Here is a 20,622-nt window from a genome sequence, read left to right as displayed (position 1 = left end):
GCTTACCATCAATTAACCTGCAATACCTAACCAAACTAAGAGTTGAGTATAGATTACAATTTAATTTCCGTTACAAAATACAGGCAGTCCCCGAGTTACGCGGATCCGACTTATGTTGGAGCCGCAGTTACGAACGGGGTTTGCTCCGCGTCTCCCTGGTCTGCAGGAGACCAGCAGACCAGGGAGACGCGGAGCAAAGCTGCGGAGCACGCGGGGATCGCGGTGCGTCTCGGTCCGCCGCCCGCATCTCCCTGGTCTGCTGGGGGGGGGGGGGGGGGGGCAACTAGTACGCCCCCCCCCCCCCCAGAAGACCAGGCTTTTCTCCGGATGCCTGTGGTAGAGCAGCTGGGGCGCTGCCGGTTGGTCCCGCAGCGCCGCTCTGGGCGCTACTGGACCAACCGGGCAGCACCCCAGCTGCTCTGCCCCATGCGTCCTGATTCAGCCGCTGCTGGTCAGTTTCAGCAGCGGCTGAATCAGGACGCCTGGGGCAGAGCAGCTGGGGTGCTGCTGGGTTGGTCCAGTAGCGCCAAGGAGTGGCGCTACTGGAGCAACCCAGCAGCACCGCCTCAGGTGTCCCCAAGTCAGACGCTGCTGAAACTGACCAGCGCTGACTACAGGAAGCCCGAGGCAGAGTTGCTCTGCCCCGGGCTTCCTGGAATCAGCCGCTGATCAGTTTCAGCAGCAGCTGACTTGGGGACGCCTGGGGTTCTTAAGTTGAATCTGTATGTAAGTCGGAACTGGCGTCCAGATTCAGCCTGTTGAAACTGATCAGCGGCTGATTCGAGGAAGCCCAGAGCAGAGCAACTCTGCCTCAGGCTTCCTGTAGTCAGCCCCTGGTCAGTTTCAGCAGCGGCTGAATCTGGACGCCAGTTCCAACTTACATACAGATTCAACTTAAGAACAAACCTACAGTCCCTATCTTGTACGTAACCCGGGGACTGCCTGTATCATTGTTTTTTTTCAGGATGAAAAGAGACTCTTACACCATAGAGCAAATCCTTGGGTAGTATTAATTATCACAGATCAATTGAAAGTAATGTATGCCAGCTGAGTTTCTGTGTATAGAACTTTCTAAAGAAAACAAATTACTGTATGTACAAGTTCATAAATGGAATTTTCTCTAATTTTCTTGGGGGAGGGAGGAAAGGTGGGGGGGAATCTGGTGGTCTGTAGCAGTAGTCCCCAAACTGTGGGGAGTGCGGCCCCCAGGGATGCAAAGGAACATTCAAGAAGGTTGAGGGAGGATGGGGGGGAGAAGAGAACTACTCCCCACAAAAAGGATGGAGGGGGAGTGCCACCCAGCCCTGCTTTGGCCCTACCTCTGTCCCCAGCCTAAGCCCAGGCTCCTGGCTCCACTCCCAGTCCCTGACCACGGCTGTGCTCCCAGGCCAGCTCCAGACTAGGCCCCTGGCTCTGACACCAGCCTTGGCCCCCTTACCACTATCCGCACCTCTCCTTCTACACCCAGCTCCTGACCTCAGCTCCTGTAAGGGAAACGCAGGCAGGTTTTGAGGAGGGGTAGGGAGTAACATTAAATGTTTGAGAACCACTGGTCTGGAGAAAGCACAATACCGTCGCATGGGGAATCAGAATCCAGAACTTCTATACTGTGGTAGACTCACAATCTCAGAGATTTCAAAGAGCTTGAAAGCTGAGGGTGAAGAAAACGGAGCATCTTGTGTTGCTCCCAGCTAGCCACCGTTAGCAGATGTATGGACTAATGCTCTAGCTCGTCATGAGCAGGAAAGCTACCATAACAAAATGTGGGGTGGGGAGCGGACACAGTAACAAGTATTTTTTTCAAAAATAATGGGCAAAAACTGAATTTTTGGCCATATGCATTCTAGAATCATAACATATACAAACAACTGAAAAGCAGAAATTGACTGGACCAGAAATGATATCTGAAGTGTATTTTGCAATGGGTGTGTACTAAAAGTGTAACCATACTATTTACACACATATTCAATTGTAAAAGCAACTGAAAAAATTGTAAAAGCAAAAAAACATTCACAAATAATGGTTTCACTGTGACATTTTTAAATATTTATAATGTTTTAGTTTTGAACTACTGAGTAGAACCGGAAATCTTGTAGTTTTCATTTCTTACCTCTGGATTTCCAAGTATACTTAAACATTCTTCAGTGGAGCGTGGCTCTTTGGGCAATTCAATTTCAGGCTCTTTTCTGTTAGGAAGAGAAGTAACCATAGGGATGCAACTACCAACCACAAAGGTAGCCTTGGCTGATGGCTCTGCTAATACAGGTTTCATGATTTCAACTGCATAAAAACAAATTAAAATTGGAATGCAGATTACAAACATCTCAAGCAGACTCAAGTTTTTTAGTTGCAAAATAGCCCCAGCAGGATCAGCCCCAGTACCCAAAGTACCTAAATATCTATATTACCTTCTCTCTCTTTGGAAAATAAAGCCTCGTCTACTGTGAGGGATTTCTGACTATTTTTCAGAAGTCCAGATTGTTTTCTGCAGCAATTATCAGGAATCTTTTTATGAACTATCAAGGGAGATGTTATGGGGTTCTTCAGTGAGAGTGTGGACTCCATCTCCGTCTGTTCAAAGAAGATGTATTTCACAGCAAGAAGAAGAGCTAAGCCAAGAGTGATTACTTGCTCAATGTCCAAACTGGCCATGCTGAAGGAGGATCAAATAGTAAGTAAATTTAAATGTGTTTTGAATATATATACAAACATTTGTATATCACTATAAACTCACACACTTCTTTAACAACCAAGCAGGACTATCAAGCTATTACCTAAAAATACATGCTGAAAAGCTAACCTGCAACGTTTATATAATCTTGTATATACAGCTATACATTTTATAAAATGTATCATAATCATCCATTTGCTTTAACAAGAGCAATATATTGATCATAACGTATGCAATTATTAATACTCCAATCACTCTACCCTCTTTACATCAAATTATTGAAGTATGTTACTATAGAAATGAAACAACATGGCACTCCAGGATGTTTGGAGAACAGCAGTGACACTTGACACTTCTCTCACTAAATATTTACTAAACACAGTAAACAGCAATACCTCTTTTGAAACCCTAGCAAAGATAAATATATCAAATCACTCCAAAAGTGGGCCATTCAACAACTGAATAACTGATTTAACAATTCTCCTGCTAAATGTAGTGTGGTTTATTATCTCTTGCCATGCACGGCAGCTATTACAGTGGATACGGAAATTAAGCTGCTTAAATAGGTAAGGAGAATCAAGAGATTTTAGGGGCTGATTTTCAGAAGTGATAGGAATCCACTGCTCCCACTGTGGATTTAATTGAGTTGTGACTGACAGAAGTGCTGACAATAAAGCTCACATTTCTGTAATACTCGAAAAACATTAATGAAAAGGGGAGAGAACAGTGACAATGTTTTTCTCAGGCCTTGGAGATAGGTGGGGAAGTGTGGGAGAAGTTGTGCCCATGTTTGTAGAGAGAAGGGAAGCTGGTCCAAACACATGACTAGACAACATTAGACAAACAGTCTCGCCACAGTCAATCAGCTTCAATTTTTCCTCTCCCACATAATGTGTCTTAAAAGATTTGTTTAGTAACCAATATAAAAGACGTTATACTTGGGAAGTAAAATAAGAAAAGAAATCCACTGTGGTACAATCACAAAATTTAAAAATGATGCCCCACCTCTTCAGCCTGTCTAAGCCTGCTCTGAAATATGCCAGCATTGGACCTAAAGCAGAGATTCTCAAACTTTTTGGCCTGTGGACCACCTGGCTCAATATAAACCTTTCCATGGACCACCAGCTGTTAATGGAAACTCACCATTACTTACATAATTATGCCCAAGCCATTTTGCTAGCACTGCAACTAGGGAGAATGGTTTGATTTAAATTATTAAACAGACTGAGCATTTTATCTCTTTCATGTTAGTTTATCAAATTTCATTTAAAATAAAATAATAAAATATTAATTTATGTCCAAAACAAAAGGTTTCAATGTTTTCTTTCTTTATGGCAGATATGGAGATTTGTGTGTGTCAGGGGCTACTGACCCACAGAAAAATCAGTTGGGGAACACACAAGTGAGAAGCAAAAGAATTCCCTGAAAAAACTCCACCCTCACTGATATGGCCCCAACTGAGACACCTCACTCCTCTGGCATTCCAGCCCCATGGGGGAAGGGAAGGGACAGGGAAGACTGATGTTCAGGGCTTCCCATAGGCCAGATTTGTTTTTCTGGGGTTCTGGAGTTAGTGGATTTTATGGATCCTGTTTGGTTCTGGGGTGGGAACAAAAATGAGCGGTTCAATGTGCGGGACAGTGCTGCAAGAGACTGGGATAGGGATGGCGTGCAGGATCTGGGAGGGAGGATGCAGAAACAGGCTGGCAGTAGGGTGTCTGGCCAGCGGGAGTGAGCAGGAGCAAGGGAGTGTGCAAGAAGCAACCATGGATACAGGAGCAAAGTGGAAGTAGAAGTGGAGATAGGGTATCTGGCCAGGGGCAGGGAGATGGAGGCAGGGAGAGCGTAGGGCTAAAGCTGGAGGGCAGAATATCTGACAGGGTTCAGGGAGAGGGTGCCCCTGGACATAAGGCTGGGGTCAAGGTGGCACGGGGTGGGGAGGGTTTCAGGGAATATCAGAATCATAGATACTAGAACTGGAAGAGACCTTGAGAGATCTTCAAGTTCAGTCCCCTGCTCTCACTGCAGGACCAAGCACCACCTAGACCATGGGTTTCCAAACGGGGGGGCATGCTGCTGGGGGGGCTTCTCAAAAATCAAAAAGGGAGCATGATTCCAAAAAGTTTGGGAACCACTAGCCTAGACCCTAGATCATCCCTGACAGATGTCTATTCAATCTACTCTTAAATATCTCCAGTGATAGAGGTTCTACAACTCCCCTAGGCAATTTATTCCAGTGTTTAACCACCCTGACAGGAAGTTTTTTCCTAATGCCCAACCTAAACCTCCCTTGATGCAATTTAAGCCCATTGCATCTTGTCCCATCATCAGAGACCAAGGAGAACAATTTTTCTCCCTCCTCCTTGTAATACCCTTTTAGATACTTGAAAACTGCTATCATGTCCCCTCTCAGTCTTCTCCTTTCCTAACTAAACAAGCTCAATTTTTTCAGTCTTCCTTCATAGCTAATGAAGGGGCAGGGAGGCTGGGCATGGCACAGCAAGGCAGGGGTGGGCGGGTAGGTGACCCCAGAGTGTCCAGTACTGCAAGGGATGGATTTTCACAGGGTCCAGTCCATGGCGTCCTCAGGGGCCGAGCCACTGCTCAGCTCCTCTCCCTAGACCGAGTCCCCGTGGGTGCAAAGCAGTTTTCCCTTTAACATTTTCTATCCTTGGGCGGGTTGAATTTTCTTATATACACCACCAATATTGTAGTGTCAATGTACACCACCAATACAAACAACACACACACACATACATATATACACACGCAATATATGTATACATATATTTTAAGCAGTCCATATATGTGGAATGAAATAAAACAAGACACCTGTGATTAGTTGCAGTGAGGTACCCTTAGTGACTTACAAAGGTGCTGTCTGTCTAAAGGTAGGCAATTAGCCTTCTTCCACTGGAGGAAGAGTAGAAGCTCCAGAACAAATTACCACATGGCTTCAGGGTTTGTAGATATTTGCATGTTTCAAAGAGCTTGCAAATAAGTCCTGCAGCACCTTAGTACTATTCACTGTTTTTTTCAGCTACAGACTAACACAGCTACCTCTCTGAAACTGTTAATGGCTTAAAATAAGAAAGAAAAGTGTCTTTTAACACCTATATGCAAACTTTGTCTGAAATGCATGATGAAAACAACAGAGGTAGTAGTGTTAGTCTGATCTTGATAATCATGTCTGAAATGTAAACATGCAAATGTCCTAGCACAAACACACACACACACACACACACACACCTGGCTTTCCCCCATCCTCCTCCCCCAAAACCAGCCTAACAAACCCCGAACAAACTGCCCCCCCGACTCCATCTCACTACACAGATGTCAGCACTCCCCATCTACCCTATGCAATCAGTCAGTCCCTTTACCTCCCCCTGCCCAAATGAGGAGGATTGAAGAGACTGCTGGGTTTCTGCCTGTCTCCTCTAGCAGATGGAATTTTCCCCTCAAGACAATGAATTACTCCCTCCTCCCAGCCATTCATTCCCTGCTTATCTGCTGATTGTCTTCCATTTCAAACAAAGGGGCAGGCAGCATTTAGCTGCTGTTTACAGAGGCCCATTCTGCCAATCAGCTGATCTCTCTACCTGCTCAGAGCTTTGAACTACTGGGCATGCAGCTTAGAGAGAATTTTGGTGAAAAGCCCAGAAAGGCCTTGAATCCCCCCTGCCTCCTACATGTACAGGATCCTCAGTCCCAGAGTTGCTTCCTCTCACCGCTGACAGGCATGGCACAACTCAACCTGCTGCCAGGGAAGTGGGGGGGCACTGGCTGCTCATGCACCACAAGAGCCTGACCGGCCACGCCTTGCACAGCCCAAACTGCTGCCTGCCTCACAGGAACAACCGAGGGAGTGCCAATTTTACTATGGTGGCAGCCCTCCTCCATGTGAAGCTTCATGGCCCGCAGGAATATGGGGGTGAGTTTGCCTTCTTCATCTCCCCAGCTGCTGGCCGGAGCTGCTGTTGCAGTCTCACGGCTGCGCGCCAACCACGAGGCTGCAGCAGCAGCAGCACGGGCTCCCCTCTGCATGGAGGAGGAAGGGTGAGCTCCCACCATGGACCACCTGGGAGACAGCCATGGATCACTAGTGATCCGCAAACCACACTGAGAACCATTGACCTAAAGTAAAGTTATGGCATATGAGGATTGCTAGCCCTGATTACACTCTTTTTACCACAGCTAGACTGTGGATCTTATACAGGAATGACGATGGAATGCTATGTCTCAGAGGGAACTCCATATGTAGGGAATCTTATAGTGACCAGAGCTAATGGATTTACAGCTGCTCTGAAAAAAGAATCTTATAGTGACCAGAGCTAATGGATTTACAGCTGCTCTGAAAAAAGAATCTTATAGTGACCAGAGCTAATGGATTTACGGCTGCTCTGAAAAAAGCTCTGCCTTAAAAAGTAACCTGAAAGCACAATAGAATAAGTCCCAACACATGGAAGATGCAACAGAATACTTAGAAGGACTAAGACAATCTCTCACCGAGAAAGATAAAATTGCCATAGAGAAACATTAGGTTCAATTCTCTTTGGTGCATTTTCATCCATTCCCATTGTATTTTCTGATGTACTGTTCTGAGCAGATGGTTCTGCTATCCAGCGACTGTGAGCATGAACAAGAACCAGACCTAAAGACTTAAAAAGGAGAGAGAACAGTCAAACCTGTTTCCAGCTGTAAGTAACCAGCAACTCTAATAACAAGCAGCATAAAAGTTTTGTTTTTGTTTTGTTTTTTTTAAACTTTTCCACGTCCTCTTACGCTTAAATCTAAAGGATGGCATTGATAACATGCAGGGAATGTAACTTTACAGTAACTGAGAAATATTTATGCATACATTTAATTATATGGATGCTTTTCTCTAAAGAAAGGGGGGGAAAAAACCACATACCATAATCATTTTAACCCTCTGAGTTACAGGGTTTGGTTTGTTCTCTTCTTCCTCCAAAACACGGGCAAAATGACTAAGCTGCCATATGGGACGCCCTTCACGACTTTCACGAGAAAGCTATAATTAAAAAAAAAAAAGACGCAAGTGAGCTTTTTACTACTATCTCATTTGAGAATTTGATTAAGAGTGTCAAACAAAAAAGTGGTACCAGTTTAATCTAAGTCAGTTATAAAAATCAGTCCAGCCTCCTATGTAGGCACTTTCTTTTTGCTTTAAAACTGGCTTGTTCTGGTTTAGCTTACAATGACTCCGGATCATCTTACCCTAAGCCAAAATAAGAATATCCCTGCAGCCTTTTGCTAAGTCATTTAAAAAATCATGTCTTTAGTTAAACTGCCTGAACTTTCTTCTGCACACAAGTCTGTTGTTACAGTTGAGCCACTTAATTCCACACTGAACACCTAATGGCAATACAGGAACCAAGAAAAAATGTAAGACCCAAACGGGAGGCTCTCAGCCGAAAATGCTCAAACTTGTGTGTCTAAAGATAAGCCTTTAAAATCCATAAAATGACTTAGGACCTTGATTCACAAAAACCTCTTTATTCAGGAAAATATTTATGCATGGCCTTTCCTGAATTGGGGCCTGGATGTGGCTCAATTTTCAAAGAAGCTGAGCATCCACAAATCTCACTGAAGTCTATCTGAGCAAGTGAGAACTGTCCAGCAGTTTTGAAGTGAACAAAATAAAATTCATACCATTTAGGTGCTTAAATACAAATATAGAAATGTAACTTTAGACAACAAATCTTGACTAATATAGTCATAGTGCCTGTATATCAAATATCCAGAAATCAAGATTGAAATCCACAATGATGCAGCCCTCAAAATATGATCCTCAGTGTTTCCTAGCATTAGATTAGGCTTGAACATCATACTGAAAGCTAAAGACTGGAATGCTGACCTTACATGTTAATTACTGGAATTGACGTACAAAAAAAAAAAAATGTAATTTTTTGCTCTGTTCTATTCCAAAGTTAGTTGTAAAAGGGGATATTACCCAGGACATAATTTCTTTCTGTTTTTATGAGAAATGTATTCCTCCAAGCACACAATTTACTCAAGTTCATTAGAGGTGTTATTTGTGTAGATGCTATTACAGAAAAATAAAACTGAACACACACAAGAAACTATACGTTTTAAATATTGATAACTGGAAAATTATTTACCATTATTATTTTCAACATCTAAAAACTACTTCAGACTGACATATCCCTGCAAGTTATAACTTTGATTATGACTCCTCTTGAACAAAGAAATAAATGTGTAATAGGATATACATTGAGAAGGCTAAACTTAAGTGCCATAAAGAAAAACAGGATACCAGCATATTGTATACTACTGATGCCATCTTGAAACTAGTCTTACCTCTAATACCAAGGACACACAAGCAGGAAAGAAAGTCATGAAGACAAAGTAGTTGGCAAGAACAGACATGCAACCAAAGCAGCACATGATTTCAAGTTGTCGCACTCCTATATTAAAAAGAAGAAAACCTTCTTACATGTTGTGCTTACATCTTACATAATATGCTTTCTTTATGATGAAAAGGTATTACAATGGTAGCACAATGATAAGTTTAGTTTGTACATCAGAGAAGGGAATGATTAGTTAATTACTGGAATTGACGTACAAAAAAAAAATGTAATTTTTTGCTCTGTTCTATTCCAAAGTTAGTTGTAAAAGGGGATATTACCCAGGACATAATTTCTTTCTGTTTTTATGAGAAATGTATTCCTCCAAGCACACAATTCACTCAAGTTCATTAGAGGTGTTATTTGTGTAGATGATATTCTTATTGATAAACTAGGCAAATATAACTTAGATAGGGCCACGATAAGGTAGGTGCATAATTGGCTGGATAACCGTAGTCAGAGAGTTGTTGTTAACGGTGCTAAATCCTGCTGGAAAGGGATAACAAGTGGAGTTCCGCAAGGGTCTGTTTTGGGACCCGTACTGTTCAATATCTTCATCAATGATGTAGATATTGGGATAGAGAGTACGCTTATTAAGTTTGCAGATGATACCAAACTGGGTGGGGTTGCAACTTCTTTGGAGGATAGGGACATAATTCAAAATGACCTTAGCAAGTTAGAGAAATGGTCAGAGGTAAACAGGATGAGGTTTAATAAAGAGAAATGCAAAGTGCTCCACTTAGGAAGGAACAATCAGTTCCATACATACAAGATGGGAAGCGACTGTCTAGGAAGGGGCATGGCGGAAAGGGATCTAGGGGTCATAGTGGACCACAAGTTGAATATGAGTCAACAGTGTGATGCTGTTGCAAAAAAAGCAAATATGATTCTAGGTTGTATCAACAGGTGTGTTGTAAGCAAAACTCGTGAAGTCATTCTGCTGCTCTACTCTGCACTAGTTAGGCCTCAGCTGGAGTACTGTGTCCAGTTCTGGGCGCCACATTTCAAGAAAGATGTGGAGAAATTGGAAAGGGTACAGAGAAGAGCGACAAGAATGATTAAAGTTTTAGAGAACATGACCTATGAAGCCAGGCTTCATGAACTGGGCTTGCTTAGTTTGGAAAAAAGAAGATTAAGGGGGGACATGATAGCGGTTTTCAAATATCTAAAAGGGTGTCACAAGGAGGAAGGAGAAAATTTGTTCCTCTTGGTTACTGAGAACAGGACAAGGAGTAATGGGCTTAAAGTGCAGCAGGGGAGGTTTAGATTGGACATTAGGAAAAAATTCCTAACTGTCAGGGTGGTCAAATATTGGAATAAATTGCCAAGGGAGGTGGTGGAATCTCCCTCTCTGGAGATATTTAAGAACAGGTTAGATAGACATCTGTCAGGGATGGTGTAGACGGAGCTTGGTCCTGCCTTGAGGGCGGGGGGCTGGACTCGATGACCTCTCGAGGTCCCTTCCAGTCCTATTATTCTATGATTCTATGATCCTTATTCCCTAGATTGTGAAAAGAGTGCACGTTAAATCAAGAGTGATCTTGCATTGTATTTCAACATCATTAAATATTTGTAATGTATCGATGTTGAAATATAAATGCAAGATTAGGATCTACAAATGCAAGACTAGTACCTACCCAGTTCATGTCCAACTGTCAAGATCTTGGAGTAGCATAGTGTCTTTGGGAGCTCCTGTGGTCCATAATAGTGTTTTGTGTATGTCAGATCAATGATTATGCAAAGTTCTTTCTGTTCCCTAATTTTCTCAAGGTCAAAAGGAGAAAAATCTGTGTTTTGGGGCAAGTCTCCATTCAAAACGCTTTTTTAAAGGAACTTTGAAGGCAATGAACTTAGTATCAGACTACTAGATGGTGTACCTTTAAGAATAATACAATCATCTTATGTAAAATGTAAATTTGCATTAGTATTTTAAAGCTCTCAGTGCTAAATTGAGGTGCTAAATTTGCAGGTTTCAGATTGTGACTCCTCATTCATCTGTCTGCCAGAAGCTGATTTCAAAGTAAACTTTAATCTGTGATATTTGAGCAGAGGTAATCAATAATGTATTTAAGGAATCAGGAAGAGTACTAAACTGTGGCTGTTCTCTTGTAACCATTGGGCATATGAGCAGTTAACTTTCTTCTGAATTTTGCTATATAAACTAAAAAAAAAAAGTTGAATATATTATGTTGAATATGTTAAATATTAAACATTTTCAGTCTGCCCTATGAGCATTTCTGTAATTAAAAGTTAAATGTATCCCAAAGATATATTTAAATAACATTAATTTGAAAGTAAGAAATAGGGGGCTCAGGTAGGCAGGCTAAAATATGTTTTCAAGGTTAAAGATGATAAAGGTTAGCTCTATGTAAGCTCAAAACTCTCTCTCTCAAAGCAACAGAAGGTGGTCCAATAAAGAATGGGGGGCTTGTGCACTTTTCTGACGCATGAAAATATTTGGAAAGGTTTTTATAACTCATGACACCAAAATTGGTTTTACATTAGAAATTCAGATCTTGTCTCGCCTACAAGACTCTGTAAGGACTGAAGAACTAATGAAATATCAACAATAGGAATGAGACCTGAGAAACTGAGTGGAAGGACTTTTTAGTCAGACTGTTAAACAATGTTTTTGTTAATATAAACAACTGACATTTAGGACAAAAGATATCCGATATCCAAGTCTGAGGTGGTCTCCTCACCTCAAAAAAGATATTTTGGCCTTGGAAACGGTTCAGAAAAGGGCAACTAAAATGATTAGGGGTTTGGAACGGGTCCCATATAAGGAGAGGCTAAAGCGACTGGGACCTTTCAGTTTAGAAAAGAGGAGACTGAGGAGGAATATGATAGAAAGTTCTTCTTCACACAGCGTGTAGTCAACCTGTGGAAGTCCTTGCCAGAGGAGACTGTGAAGGCTAGGACTATAACAGAGTTTAAAGGAAAGCTAGATAATTTCCTGGAGGTTAGGTTCATAAAAGGCTATTAGCCAGGTGATAGAACTGGTGTCCCTGGCCTCTGTTTGTCAGAGGCTGGAGAGGGATGGCAGGAGACAAATCGCTTGATCGTTGTCTTCAGTCCACCCTCTCTGGGGCACCTGGTGCTGGCCATTGTCGGCAGACAGGATACTGGGCTAGATGGACCTTTGGTCTGACCCAGTACGTCCATTCTTATGTTCAAGTTACAGATTCAGCATCTTAAATTCTTTGATTAAGATATAAAAAGCTAAAAAAATAAATCCTCTGAAATATCCAGTCAGTCTCACAGCAAAACCATGAAAGGTAAAGTGAACAAGCCTGAGTTTCAGGCCTTGTTTATACATCAAAGTAGCAAAAGTGTGCAAACCTATTTTTTTAAAAAAAAGAAAGATTCCTTAGCAGGGCATCTTTAAACTTTTGTGAGTGGCATTCAATGCCAATATGCAAGACAGCTAAATCTGAAAAATGAAAAAATGCATTTAGGCCTTATTGTAGATTTATGACTTCAAGTTTATTTTTAAAACAGCCAAATTATTTACATCTGAAAAGTTCTTCATAAAAATGCTTAGTACTTACATTTCCTAAAACAAAGATCTACTACAGAGCCAATGAAGATTAAAAATGGAGAAAAGAAAAATGTAAATAAAAGTTTGGTTTTTGTAGATAAAACAGATTAATAACCCTTAAAAATTAATGTTTCTAAAATGAATTACATGTTAAAACAATATGAAGGAGGCATAATGATTGTTATTTCATGTTTAATAGATTTTATAAGTTTCATTATAGTGGGAGAGTTCAGTTCATTCCAAATTGGTAGGGAATGAGTGTACAAAATAAATATTGTACAAAATAAAGACTCCAACCCTGTAAAATGATCTGTGCAGGAAATTCTTGAACCAATGCAGTGTCCTACAAGAATTCAATGGAAATCACCATTTTCTTTCACGCTCATTAGCACCTACAAGACTATTCACATCTGTTTTAAGGTAACAAAAAGCAATTCAAAATATAAGCAATGACTATAGCTCCCTAGTTGTGCCAAGACACTGAAATATGACCACTTAGAACATCTATTGTTAGCAGACCTAGGGATAATAAACATCTTATCTGTGATTTTTTTCTTAGCTTAGGATAATTAGACTTCTGACTGTATTACTCACCTGACATGGTACCAACACCAATCACAAGACACTCAACAAGTGCATCGAGAGTAAAAGTAGGACCTAAAATTGCCATTCCCCGTGAAATATTTTCTCGTACTTCATCCTAAAAAACACAAGAATTTCTATCAATTAAAATAAACACAAAATGGAAACAGTCATGTATTTGCAAAGTTTTATCCTTAGACTGCCTTATGACAAAGAATGGGATGAGTCGCATTAACTTTTGATTTGTGTAGAAGTGAATTGTAAAGACCATGGTGATCAAGCAAAAAATATACTAGAATAGGTATAAGCAGGGCTCGACAAATAATGTAATCTACTCGCCCGTGGCGAGTAGATTACACCCTAGAAGAGCCAGCGCAGAGCGATCTGCGCATGCGCAGAATGCAGAACTGCGTGGCTGGTGAGCGGGGTTCGCTGCCGCTTGGCGAGACCTGGGTATAAGAGTCCCCATCTTTTCTTTATATAAAGCGTGGAAATCAAGGTTATAAGCATGGATTAAAAAGGCTTAACACCTTGATTATATATGTGACTATGGCCTAATACAGACACGTGAGGTTCATTTCTCAAATTCTCTTAAGGCTGATTCTGTTCTTTAATCAATCCAAAATTGATGTTAACCTTTGATAATCATTTTTATTGTTTCACCATCTACGTAATCTGATGAATGACTGTACAACTCTCCATTTTTGGCTAGAAATTATTCTAATCTAACAGATTTACCTGGTGTTGCTCAGGTTCTTAACTCAATTAAGCTTTTTTTTAATAAAAGGAAAATGTACGTGCTTTATTTAAATGATTGTATTTTTCAAAATTATAGTGTTAGATTATGAAGTTAATTTTTATTTTGGATTTCTTAAGGGGGGGGGAGGAGTATTAACATTTTTCCATATAATTTTTAGTATATTTTTTAAAATGGGAATTCCATCAAGTGCATTTTTAACATCATCCCTATAAAACATAGTAAATGACAAGAGTTTAACAGAAAAGGTCTATAGCCAATTTGGTTTTAAACAACATTTTCTTCTGTCTTTCAAATCTTAAGTACTGAGTTAGCTGTGCCAAAACAGAGCACTATTCCAAATTTTTCCATTTTAACTCTTTTCTGTAAAGTTCATTAAGATGCAATCCTATTTCAGGTTCATCCTGTTTTTCTGGCTCATCTTGGTTCAGACTCGTTCAACATTTGCTCAGTTATGTAAGTTTTAAAGACTCAGTGATCATGTCTCTCTTCTATTTGCTTTTATGAGAAGTAACCCCTTTCCAGGCACATCCTGTTTTTCTGGCACAACCAGACTCTTCCCTTGATTTAATTATAAAAGAGAAAGCTGTATACTGAATTTGACGGTCGTAGTTCATACCATTTAGCAGTTCTTGATCAAACAGACAAACTCTCTAAAATATATAGTAGTTTTTTTTTTTTTAATTTAACTGACGTAGACTTCTGGTAACATTTATTCAAGAGACTAGTACACAAACTTTAAGATAAAAATTAGTGAACACTTCAAGTGAATGCATGAGTCTACTTGAGTTTTAATCCTTTTTAAAGTAGTTCAGTAGTTTTTACATTTAAGTACTGTGCTTTCTATAATAAAACCTAGATTATTCCAGATCAAAGGCTATGCCACCAACACAGCTTTCTTTCCTTTTTTATCTTATTACAGGTTGCACCTCTAAAATCTGGGATTCTCTGTTCCGGCAACATCCATGATCTGGCATAACCACAGATGTTCCAGGATGAGAGTCCTGGCACACTGCAGAAGGTGGGGGCCAGTATTCCCTCTAAGATTTTCCATCCATGAGTAGAGTGAGTTTGTCTTGTGCACCAATATTGACGTGATGTGCTCTTATTTGGATGTGTGCCACTATGGCAGCCAATAAATGTATATTTATTTTACATAAATATAAAATATGCATATTAGTATAAATTACACACACACACACACACACACACACACACTCAAGGGGACTGTGCCCCCTGCTCGCTATGCTTGCCAACTCCCCTCTCTCTGGCGGTAGTAAGCCCCGGATCTCCCTGCTCTCCCCCAGCCACCGGGCCAAGGCCAGGCCAGCTCTAGCTATCCCCCAACCCACTGGCCAGGGCCAAGGCCAGGCCAGTCCCAGCTCTCATCCCCGCCCCTCCCCCCGCACACCTGTACTTCAATTTCATCCCCCTGCCTCCATTCCTACACTCACCATCTTCCCTAACCCCTCCCCCACACACTGCCTATCCCTACCCCCACCTCCTTCCTCCATTCCTACACCCCCATCCTTCCCTAACCCCTCCCCAACCTTCACACTGTCCATCCCCCTGCATCCATTCCTATATCCCCCTCACCCCACCATTCCCATATCACTCTATCCCCCTTCCTCCCTCCCTACACACACCCTGTCCCCTCCCATGAATTCATTGAGCTGCATGCACCCCTTCCCCCCAAGAGCACCACCAGGCCGGGCAGCCCAGCCCCAGCAGCATGAACCACAGCCCTCCCACAACCCAGCCTTTCTGAATGAGGTGTTGGGGCAGCTTTGCTCCATAGCAAGTCCAGGGAGCCTGGAGTGCAGAGTGGAGGCTCTGGAGAGCCTCAGAGCTCAGACTTGCCCCGCTCACAGCGGGCCCAGGCGAGTGTGGCCCAGGCTCAGTCAGGCACACACAGGAAAGCCATGCGACAGGGGCGTGGGCAGGGCAGGCTAGGGGCAGGGCCCAGAGGCAGGTGGACACTGGTTCAGTGGGCGCACTAAGCCTTTGACTCCCCCGCCCATTTCATATCACTCTGTCATCCCACAGGAAAAGCTTTTTATAGAGAGAGATCATTTAAATTATGTAAGAAAAAATACCAAAACAAAGGATAATGACCCTTCACTCACCCACCCTGAAAAACCACCCAGCTTGGCACCCAGTCTCACTTCCACCCAGCCTTGCTCCCACTGTTCCTGCATCCATGGGCTCCCCAACCCCTACAGCCCCATTCTGTGCACGCTTTACCACTAACCCTGCATTGTGCCCGCTTTGCCTCTAACTTCTGCAGTGCCCCCTTCATCCCAACTCCTACACTTTTCTCCCAGCTGTGTCCCCAACCCCCAGCCTGTGCCCAGTACCCGCCACCCACTTTGCCCAGCAACACCCATACCCAGTTGCCCCTCACTCTTCTGGCTGTGGTGCCCTGGGCATGGGCCCAATATGCCCACCTCTAAGAACAGCCCTATGACAGGGCAACCGCCAGCCATGCAGCTCTGCTTCAGCTGACCCCACTATGCAGCTCCAGCCCCAGCAGCAAGAGCCCACCATGTGGCAGCTCTGGCCCTGGCCCCGCCATACAGCCCGCTCTGGATGCAGCTCCAGCCCTGGGGAAGGGCTGATGTTAGGGCCAGGGCCATATGATGGCTGCCCAGCTGCTCTTGGGGCAGGGAAGACTCTTGCCACAAAACTCCGCCAAATGAGCAGTTGAGCAATCATTGTACAACCCTGATAAGAAGGTGGGCGGGACTCAAGTTATTGGTGCATGCCCACGCAGGCGCGCACCTTAGAGGTAACTATGGTGGGGGCCCGGGAGCCAGCATGTGGCTCAGTTAGGCTGCAAGTGGGGGAGGGGGGAGAACCTGGTGCATGGCTCATCTGGGCTGCAGGGGCAGGGGGATGCCAGGAGCTGGCACAGGGCTCAGCTGGGCTGTGGCAGGGGGAGCTGAGCAATGACCTGTGGGAGCAGGGACTGAGCCAGAGTCTTCACATGCCAGCTCCCATCTCTTAATATAGCAGAGCTGCAGCTGGAGAGGTGAGGGGGGAAGCAACTAGTTATCAGTGCTAACCAATAAGCTCCTGCTTATCCGTTGGTCGTTAATCACTTACATCCCTAGTCCCAAGGGTGCTGGACCAGGGAGGTCCTACATGTACTTGCATCATCGATTTTTTGAAAAATCATTTATGTCTATAATAATAAAAAAGCAATTTCACTGAGGTATGTTTTATGCAGATATATTCCCATTATGAAAAATAATTCTTCCACTCAGGGCATTTTTAAAACCTACAGTATCTCTCACTATAACATCATGTACGGCAGGGCTACTCAACATGCGGCCCACGGCCCATTTGTTTGCGGCCCACGGTGCAGTTTGGGTTTACATGGAGCTCAACACATGGCTAGGAGCTGAAACAAAAAAGTAGTCTATACAATAGTCTTCTGTTGATATGTGTTTTAGTAGTTAAATTCCTGGATTGTCATTGCTCATTAGAAGTGCTGTCACATGGGTGGAAATCGGGTAGATTTTATTAATAATCAGCAGAACTGACTTAAATGGGGCCTGTGTGTTGTGTAGTCTTACCTTAATTTTTGTATTCATGCCTGTCACTGTTAAAAAAGCTATTTGCATATATATTTGCACTTCAGTTGCACCCCTCAGCATGTGCTGAGAACATCATTGTGGCCCCTGGAGCTTCCAAAGTTGAGCAGCCCTGATGTACGGTAACAATTAGGTTATCGAAAGCCCGGTCCGTAGATCCCACCTGCAGCCCCAGGGCGGACAGCTCTCTTGGCCCCAAACAAAGCTCAGTGCCCCACTGTAGCCCTGAGGGGCTGCAGAAGCTATCATCTCCGCATCCCTCAATCTTGCAGGGCCAAAGGAGTTGTCAGACCCCACTGTGGGGCTCAAGCTGACAGATACCCTGTCCCCTGTCTCTTTTGCTATAATTAACCCCTGGCTGTAACAAACAAACCTGGATCCCCAAGTGTTCATTAGAACATAAGAACATAAGAACGGCCGTACTGGGTCAGACCAAAGGTCCATCTAGCCCAGTATCCTGTCTACCGACAGTGGCCAGCACCAGGTACCCCAGAGAGGGTTGACCGAAGACAATGATCAAGTGATTTGTCTCCTGCCATCCCTCTCCAGCCTCTGACAAACAGAGGCCAAGGACACCATTTTATCCCCTGGCTAATAGCCTTTTATGGACCTAACCTCCATGAATTTATCCAGCTTCTCTTTAAACTCTATTATAGTCCTAGCCTTCACCGCCTCCTCTGGCAAGGAGTTCCACAGGTTGACAACACGCTGTGTGAAGAAGAACTTCCTTTTATTAGTTTTAAACCTGCTACCCATTAATTTCATTTGGTGTCCTCTAGTTCTTCTATTATGGGAACTAATAAATAACTTTTCTTTATCAGCCCTCTCCACACCACTCATGATTTTATAGACCTCTATCATATCCCCCCTCAGTCTCCTCTTTTCTAAACTGAAAAGTCCCAGTCTCTTTAGCCTCTCCTCATATGGGACCCGTTCCAAACCCCTAATCATTTTAGTTGCCCTTTTCTGAACCCTTTCCAAGGCCATTATAGCAAGTATACTAGTTAGGGACAAATAGGAGCCTTCCTTCCTCCACAAGAAGTATTAAATGTAGATTCTTAGGTTTATAAAATCTCAGGATTCAAAAGGCTGAAACTTACTAAAATGCTAAATTATTTACAGTGCTAACAGATATTGTAAAAACTAGCCTTGAGGGATTTGATTAGCTGACAGAGCTAAACAGATTTACTATCACAGAATCAGCAGCACAAAAATAGTGTCAGGGATGGCATGGAGTAAGTAGAACCCTGCAAACCCGCAAAGATCTGCTTTATATCCATGGGTATCTGCATCTGCAGCTCATTTTTGAAAAGAATCAGTGGAAGGGAGGGAGCAGGATTGACCCACAGGTCCTGCTCATTGTAACTAGAAGTAATAGACCCCTTCACACTGGCTACAGTAATGCATGGTGTTTCGACAGGATTTAAAGGCTTGGTTTTGTAGGTAGCATATGGGTGAAGTGTAAATGAACTAGGCTTAATTAGTATATTATAATAATCTTCTATTAATTGTTTTTGCATTGAGCTGTATTAACTGCTTTAGAATTTATAGTATTTAAGGTTTAAATTGGGTGGTGCTTTTGAGACTTGTAAAATTTAAACAACTATATTAACTGCTTAAAGCTTGCAATAAATAAGAAAGTGGTTAAGTCTCTCTGGAGTGTCCTGGTTTCCCTTGGATCTAAAAATCGAACCACATGACAGTAGGAAGACCTGACATAGCATTAGTATGTATATTTTACGTTCATTATTATTAGTATGTATATTTTTGTTCATGTGCTCATATATCTTGAAGTATTAAGTTCAATAGCTACATTATAAAAAGTAAGGCTGACCTGTGAGTTGGAACTAAGTGCAAATTTGGCTAATGCACTGGCTCGAGATAGATCAATCAGAAGCAGGAAAAATGGTAAAGCTTCACTGAAACAAGAGACAGAGGAACACATTAATGATGCAATACCAAAGTTTAAAAACAATAAACTTGTGAATTATACACAATGGAAAATCATTTTTAAAACAGCAGCTAATCATGTTAATATATCAATGATGGAGCTTTAAATAATTTAGACAAGAACCATGCTTTACATTAGAATTAAAAAATTATCCAACACAAGCACAAGGATTTCAAGCCATTTACATTTTTAAAAACCTTGAAATGTGCAGTACTTACTTCAAGCCTGTCAATTCTTTATCTAGGAAGTGAATTACCACTGTACTGAAAACAAAACTTGAGAAGATAGTGAAGAGGCCAGCAATACCTTTAAAAATGAAAGAATTGCAATTTTAGACCTTTCCAGACTGAAATAAGAAGGCACTGAAACCTAAACATTTCACAAACTAATTTTCTCCTCCTTCTAAAGGACTGTGTTCATACGATTTTACACTACATACATCTCTTTTTCAGTAATACTGTACACAAACATCTCTGACTCAAGTGTTTAACTGTTACTCTAGCCCAGAGGAACTTTTCAACACTCTGCTCCAATTTAATCTGTTTTGGAGGTAATGGGTTTAAGTTCAGATTATATATTTTACTTGAGAGGCTTTTAAATCAATGGCTGAATATGAAGTAAGAGGACTTTTCTAACCCTATCATTTATGAATGATCACAGTAAAATATCTATTTTGACATATGCATGCTTATTGTACATACGTAAAATACAGAATTCAAATTATTAAGAGATATTTAGGTTTGTTTCAGCTTCCCGCATCTCCCCTTGGCTGCATACGGTGAACCAGAGTCAATGGGAGCTGCAAGGCTCTGTGACCATGGCGCCGGTAAATGAGAAACCTGCTAACTGGCCACCATAGTGTGTTTAAAGTGATTTTACAGGCCTCTTTGAGAAACACTGGTCTAAGGGAAATTTATTTTCCTTTGGCTAGTTTTAATAAACACTAATCTTTTTTACCCTTTAATAAGAACATTTGAAAGAACATGCTCTTTGGAACAGATCCTATTTTCTTCACAAACTTAAACTCCCTCTTGACATTCTGTGTGAAAATCACAAGCACGTGCAAAATTCTGATGAATGGGATTTAAATGTGATTTTTTTTTTCAATTATAAGATTCCCCAAAGAGAATCACAGTTT

The 20,622-nt window shown here is 42.1% G+C and overlaps 1 protein-coding gene across 4 annotated transcripts in view; it reads right to left on the bottom strand.

The window, feature by feature from the left end:
- Positions 1-20,622, bottom strand: part of HMGCR (3-hydroxy-3-methylglutaryl-CoA reductase) — a 39,484-nt gene that overhangs the window by 9,474 nt on the left and 9,388 nt on the right. For all 4 annotated transcript variants that reach the window (XM_075932286.2, XM_075932287.2, XM_075932288.2 and 1 more), the window contains exons 4-11: positions 19,703-19,790; positions 19,368-19,452; positions 13,193-13,298; positions 9,011-9,117; positions 7,584-7,700; positions 7,178-7,329; positions 2,409-2,653; positions 2,111-2,280 (exon numbers count right to left, since the gene is read on the bottom strand). In XM_075932286.2, coding sequence (XP_075788401.2) covers positions 2,111-2,280; positions 2,409-2,653; positions 7,178-7,329; positions 7,584-7,700; positions 9,011-9,117; positions 13,193-13,298; positions 19,368-19,452; positions 19,703-19,790 — 1,070 coding nt within the window. The remainder of the gene's footprint in view (positions 1-2,110; positions 2,281-2,408; positions 2,654-7,177; positions 7,330-7,583; positions 7,701-9,010; positions 9,118-13,192; positions 13,299-19,367; positions 19,453-19,702; positions 19,791-20,622) is intronic.

The sequence above is a fragment of the Pelodiscus sinensis genome, chromosome 6 (assembly GCF_052426305.1).
Source record: "Pelodiscus sinensis isolate ZL-2025 chromosome 6, ASM5242630v1, whole genome shotgun sequence".
Lineage (NCBI taxonomy): Eukaryota > Metazoa > Chordata > Testudines > Trionychidae > Pelodiscus > Pelodiscus sinensis.
This window is presented reverse-complemented; position numbering and strand designations above follow the sequence as displayed.